This window comes from Rana temporaria, chromosome 7, assembly GCF_905171775.1.
Source record: "Rana temporaria chromosome 7, aRanTem1.1, whole genome shotgun sequence".
NCBI lineage: Eukaryota > Metazoa > Chordata > Amphibia > Anura > Ranidae > Rana > Rana temporaria.
This window is the reverse complement of record NC_053495.1, coordinates 196,911,805-196,918,814: the sequence shown is the minus strand read 5'-3', so window position 1 is coordinate 196,918,814 and position 7,010 is coordinate 196,911,805. Positions and strand designations below refer to the sequence as shown.

The 7,010-nt window shown below is 40.8% G+C and overlaps 1 protein-coding gene across 1 annotated transcript in view; it reads left to right on the top strand.

Moving 5' to 3' along the window:
• Nucleotides 1–1,828: 1,828 nt before the first annotated feature.
• The window catches only part of DNAJC6 (DnaJ heat shock protein family (Hsp40) member C6), a 137,571-nt gene continuing 132,389 nt past the window's right edge, over nucleotides 1,829–7,010 (top strand). The window contains exon 1 of the mRNA XM_040360763.1: nucleotides 1,829–2,299. Within this exon, the coding sequence (XP_040216697.1) occupies nucleotides 2,209–2,299 (91 nt within the window). The 5' untranslated portion in view covers nucleotides 1,829–2,208. The remainder of the gene's footprint in view (nucleotides 2,300–7,010) is intronic.

Sequence of the window (7,010 nt, the reverse complement as noted above, 5' to 3'; positions counted from 1 at the left end):
CCCTCCTGCCCAGCAATTGTATTCTCCCAACAAACAGTGACTATCACTAGTGGCTATACAGCAACCACTAGTGATAATCATAAGAGAATCTGCTCATTAATGGTTCAAATCTCAGCCAGTTCCTGCTGAACCAGCTGAGATTTAAACTGTCTATGGCTGGTCTTAGCTCTTAGGCAGCCCATACATTGATCACTTTTTTTCATTCAACTATTAGGTTGAATGAAAAAAAAAGAAATGATCCAATTCCCCCATCTACACATTATTGGATGGGGGGAATCCTCCCAGTGTGGACCAGTGCTGGAATAACCAGAGTTGCTGTCCTGTCCCGGCTATTCACAGAGCTGGTCTCTGTCTCCATGGCAGCGGCGGCAGCACATTGGAACCCAGAGCTGGTTACCGTATTTATCGGCGTATACTGCGCACTTTTTTGCCCTGAAAATCAGGGCAAAATCTTGGGTGCGCGATATACGCCGATACCCGCTTTCCCGCGCCAAGTTTGAATACTGCGCTGACATATACCGAGCGCAGTACACTCGTGTATAGTCGGGCAGTCTCGGCTCCTCTCGCGCTGACGTCCTGGACGTACAGGACGTCAGTGCGAGAGTAGCCAAGCCTGCCCGACTATACTCGAGTGTACTGCGCTCTGTATATGTCGGCGCAGTATTCAAACTCGGTGCGGGAAACGAGCGGCGAGGACGCCGCAGAAGGACGCCGGACCCGACAAAGAGGACACCCGAAGCCGCAGACGGACGCCGGACCCGACGAGCCCGCTGATGGACGCTGCGCAAGACACCAAAACTGTAAGTACAAAAATCTTTTTTCCACAGGAATTTGGGGCAACTTTAGGGGTGCGCGCTATACGCGGGAGCATGCTATACCCCAATAAATACGGTACTTTATTAGGCTGATGTATAGGAGGGCCAGCACAATTTGTTGTTAGAGATGGGCTGGGCATGTTCAAAATTTCACATGCCAGAGCCTGCCAGGAAGCCGACACTGCACAGCGCTAATCACAGGCAGTGAGACATTTCCCGGTCCGCAGCTCTGCACAGATCAGGAAATGTCTCACTACCTGTGATTAGCACTGTGGAGTGTCGGCTTCCTGGCGGGATCGGGCATGTGGGATTTCAAACACACCCGAGCCCATCTCTATTGGTTGTAGACAGTTGAGCTCCCTGCAGGTTGCTTAGCAGCAGTAGAGCTTCTCTGACATGCTGATCGGGATGCAATCCAGGTGATGCTCCCAGTCAAATCTTTTTTTTTTCTTCAAGCCAAACCCGAACACTTTAGCGGCACAGGGCACGTTTTTTTCCGTAGTATACACAATCGGATAATAAAAGACCTGGGCCACCTTTGGGTGCCTCAAGGACAGTGGTAATGCAGCGCGCTGCGGCAAACAGTGGGTGTGGCCAAACTGCTCTTACTGACATTGTGGCTCCCCCTCAGTGATGCCAAACCTGCCCCCAGACAGCGGCCCGCATCTCCCGAATGGCAACAGATTTTTGTGTGACTACCTCGGTTACTTGGGGAGCCACAGCCCAGTCTAAATAATGTGTCCGGGTTTCAGGCAGACTGAAACCCGGACACAAAATCCCAAACCCGAACTGTCCGGGTGAATCCTGGACAGGTGGCAACCCTAGGGGGGCAGCCGCTGGACGGACTTCTTACCTCTTCGGTATAACTCACAGCAAAACCCTAAGTGACACAGAGACAGGAAGTGAGAGGAAATCTCTGCAGCAGGGACCCAGATAGCAATACAATCCTGGCATAGGATAACCCTTCCCCACTCTATTCAGAAAAAAAAATGATGAAGAGATGAAGATCCTCTTAAACGACGTAACTATGTCCATTGCGTTCCCGGAGATTAAAAACGACAAATCATCATTCTCTCCTCAGCCGGCCAGCGTATTGAATCTGCTTTCACAAGCGCGTCCCGTGGCTTTTTGTCCTGGGAAACAAAAGGGGGATCAACTTAACGGAGATTTTCCCCCCCGAAGCACATTTTTCATGGAAATCCAGCAGGGCCCGGGCAAATCCATGCCAGGTTTTGCTTGGTGTTTGGCTGACAATTTGCTAAGCCTCTCCTCGCCTCTACCCGGTCCAACCACATCACACACAGCGCAAGTCCTCGCCGCCGCTCGCAATAGTCCCCCTTCAGTAGCCCAGCTAGATGGCCATAGCCTTATGGTGACCTTTGACTGCCTGTGAATGACAAATCAAAACTCAGCACTCAGCAGATCCGCTGGAGACAGGGGACTACAAACCTCCGCTCAGAAAATGAAAGAAGCAGCTCAGCAAGGTAAGGGGGGTTCTCTTTGGGGATAGGAAATGCATTATGCTATTTATTGTTGTTTATCAGGAATGTAGCAAAGGGGGGCAGATGTAGGATGCAGATACAAGTGAAGGGTGCAGATCAGTGGGCTGGCTTCCATGGAGGACCATTGGGATCCATCCATCTATGCTGGTTTGTGTGCAAATCCTAATAGAAAAAAATAATATATATATATATATATATATATAGAGAGAGAGAGAGAGAGAGATATATAGATAGATAGAGATATATATATATATAGAGAGAGAGAGAGAGATATATATAGATAGATAGAGATATATATATATATAGAGAGAGAGAGAGAGATATATATAGATAGATAGAGATATATATATATATAGATATATATATATATATATATATAGATATAGATATAGATATATAGATATTTATATTATTTATTATATAGACATGTCAAAAGGCAGCGACCTCTCATATCCATTAACCCCTCGCACCTTGCTATACCTTTTAAACCCATGCCAATACACAAGTCCAGATTGTACCGTGTGAATAATTCGGACATTTCATTTTAAAAATCTGGACACCTTACACTATGATGCATGGATCAGTTTCTGTACACGCAAAGATCGACGGAAACAGACTAAACGCAGAGCGTCGGGATGTCAATCTGCTAAGTTGTTGTTGTATCCTCTATGGAGAGTTTATCCGGTGATGCAATATGGAGTGCCTGTGCTTGTTGAGGAGCTGACCAAACAAAACAAGATCCTGTGCGTGGGTACCATGTAAAAAAAAGAAAGATATTAGGTTTCACATCTTCCATAATGAATTGTATATATACTGTGTAGTTATATATCAGTGTATTATATATAAACTACTTTATTTTATGGTTTATTTAGAAAAAAATATATAATAATTAATTAACACACACACACACATATATGTATATATAATGTTATGTTTTTGTACAGGAAAAAACATATATATATATATATATATATATATATATATATATATATATATATATATATATATATATATATATATATATATATATTTACTGTACAAAAAAATAACATATATATATATATCAGAGAGAGATCATGTTATTTTTTTCTATGGATAAAAAAATAAAAATGAAAAAAAAAAAAATATATATATATATATATATATATATATATATATATATATATATATTTTTTTTTTCATTTTTTTTTTAATCCATGCAAAAAAATAACATAATTTATATTTATTAAGATTGTTTTTTTTGTACAGAAAAAAAGAAACAAATTATATATCATTTTTTTCCCGTTTTTTTCCCTATACAAAAAAAATACCATATACATAAAATATTTAAAAACAAACAAAAAAAAAAATATATATATATATATATATATATATATATATATTATTTTTTTTTATAAATTTTTTTTACAGTAAAAATGTAAAATGATATATAATTTGTTTCTTTTTTTTCCTGTACAAAATAAAACAATTATAATAAATGAATAAAATAAATATATATATATATATTTTATGATTGTTTTTTTTTGTACAGGAAAAAAAAAAGAAACAAATTATATATCATTTTTTTTCCGTTTTTTTCCATATACAAAAAAAATACCATATACATAAAATATTTATTGTACAGGAAAAAAAAATATATAATTTTACATTTTCACTGTAAAAAATAAATAAAAATAATATATATATATATATATATATATATATATATATATATATATATAGTTTTTTTGTGCAGAAAAAAACAAAACAAATATATATCTATATTTATATATATAATGTTATTTTTTTGTACAGTAATATATATATATATATATATATATATATATATATATATATATATAAATATATTTTACTGTACAAAAAATATATAAAAATATATATATATATATAAAAAATATTTTACTGTACAAAAAATAGTTTGTTTTATTTTTTTGTTTTTTCCTGTACAAAAAATAACATATATATATAATGTGTGTGTGTGTTTTTTTTTTGTAAAGTTGTATTTAAAAACAAAAAACAAAAAAAAAGATATATATTGTTACTTTTTTTTATCAGAGACTGTTTGGTTAAAAAAAAAAATGATAGCCGCCATGGGTTAAATATTTGACTCTCTATTTTTCTCTATCTATATATACTGTATATACTTAGTGGGTGAGGATAATAAAGGATATCCCGTAGATTGCAGTCTTTTTAATCCTACAAACTTCAGCATCCTTCTGGGTTCATGGCTGTCATTCCACAGCCCCCTGGAAGGAAGATGTCCTCCAGTATCCCAGACCAGCAGTCACCCCGATGGATGGAATACAGGAAGATAAAATTTAAATACAGCAATTTTTTATTTATTTTTTTAACGTGCAGTCATCCCTAAATTTGGCGTGCCAGTGATTTGGAATGGCGTTTTCTTGGATGATTCCCGGTGAGGAAACGGTTAAGGCGGCACGAACGAGCTCCCTCAGTCATCTTGGTCGCTGGGAATTAGACTCCATGTTTCTTGTGGCTGATAGGCGACTCTGCGGCCTGTCAGAGGGAGAAGGCGAACACCGAGGGGGCTTAAGAAGCTTGTACCATTTTTCTATAATGAGCTGGAATGGAGGGTTTCCTGACGTCACAGCGTTGCACTGTTTGGAGGTTGTACGTTGTCCTTGAGTACCTGCGTCGGATTTGGCGGTGTACGGCGTACGGTGTACGGCCAGGAGAAGCGTGTGCTGATTTCCTAGATTTGCCGAGTACACAGAACTCAGCTGTTTACACGCTGGGCTGCACTTCAATGCTAAAGATTAATCCTAGAGCACAATATGGCTGGGATCCCCCCGCCGCTTTATTTAGGGAGGAATGCGAGCGTGTTTGTCTCTCCATAGGCACCGTGGTGAGGAGATCCGAGCCAAGCTCTCACTATAAATAAATACAAAAAATCAATGTAGGACGGTATTTATAGAGTGCTGCGCGGCATTTTCAATGTCACTGAGACATATGATAGCTATAGTGCTGTGGCGGGATCAAATCCTATAGGGCCAGATTCACATAGAAGAGCGGCGGCGTAACGTATCGTAGATACGTTACACCGCCGCAATTTTTCATCGCAAGTGCCTGATTCACCAAGCACATGCGATGAAAACCTACGCCGGCGGCCAACGGCGCAAGGCGGGCGAATTGAAATGGGCGTGTGCCGATTAAATTAGGCGCGCTCCTGCGCCAGACCTACCGCGCATGCTCCGTTTCCGAACTCCGTCGTGCATTGCGCGCCGTGACGTAATTTTTTCGAACGGTGACGCGTGTAGCGTAATTACATATTCCCGGACGGCTTAAGCAAACGACGTTGATTTTTAAATTTCGACGCGGGAACGACGGCCATACTTTAGACAGCAATGCGCTTGCTGACTAAAGTTAGGGCACCTAAAACGACGACTAACTTTGCGACGGGAAACTAGACTAGCGGCGACATAGCGAACGCGAAAATCCGTCGTGAATCGCCGTAACTCCTAATTTGCATACCCGACGCTGGTTTACGACGCAAACTCCACCCAGCGGTGGCCGCGGTACTGCATCCTAAGATCCGACAGTGTAAAACAATTACACCTGTCGGATCTTCTGGCTATCTATGCGTAACTGATTCTATGAATCAGTCGCATAGATAGAAACAGAGATACGACGGCGTATCAGCAGATACGCCGTCGTATCTCCACTGTGAATCTGGCCCATAGTACCCAAGACAAAAAGGGCAAAGAGAACCTACAGCGCCTCGAAAAAGTATTCATACCCCTTGGAACTTTCCACATTTTGTCATGTTACAACCAAAAAAAATAAATGTATTTTATGTGATAGGCCAACACAAAGGGCCAGATCCACATACATGTAGATCGGCGCAGCGTATCAGAGATACACTACGCCGCCGTACTTTACCTGGCACATTTTCGAATCCTCAGCGAGTTTGCGCCGTAAGTTACGGCGGCGTAGTGTATTTCTGACAGCGGATTTCAAATTGGGCGGGTTGGAGGCGGGTTTCATTTAAATGAAGCGCGTCCCAGCGCCGAATGAACTTCGCATGCGTTGTCCCGAAATTTCCCGACGTGCATTGCGCTAAATGACGTCGCTTTTTTTAACTTAGACGTGAGTTACGTCCATCCCTATTCACGGACGACTTACGCAAAAAAAAAAAAATTTCGACGCGGGAACGACGGCCAGACTTAACATGGCAATTCTATGTATACGCCGCAAAATACCAGCTTTAACTATACGCCGGAAAAACCCGACTACAGACAACGTTAGAAAATGCGACGGCCGCGCGTACGTTCGTGGATCGTCGTAAATCGCTAATTTGCATACCCGACGCGGAAAACGCCACCCAGCGGACGCCAAAGTATTGCATCTTAGATCCGAAGGCGTACGAAGACTTACACCTGTCGGATCTAACCCAGAAGCCGTCGTATCTTGTTTTGAGGATTCAAAACAAAGATACAACGCGGGAATTTTGAAATTACGCGGCGTATCAATAGATACGCCGGCATAATTTTTTTGTGGATCTAGCCCACAGTGGCACATAATTGTGAAGTGGAAGGAAAATGATAAATGGTTATCAAAATTTTTAACAAAATATCTGAAAAGTGTGGTGTGCATTTGTATTCAGCCCCCTTTACTCTGATACCCCTCACTAAAATCTAGTGGAACCAATTGGCTTCAGAAGTCACCTAATTAG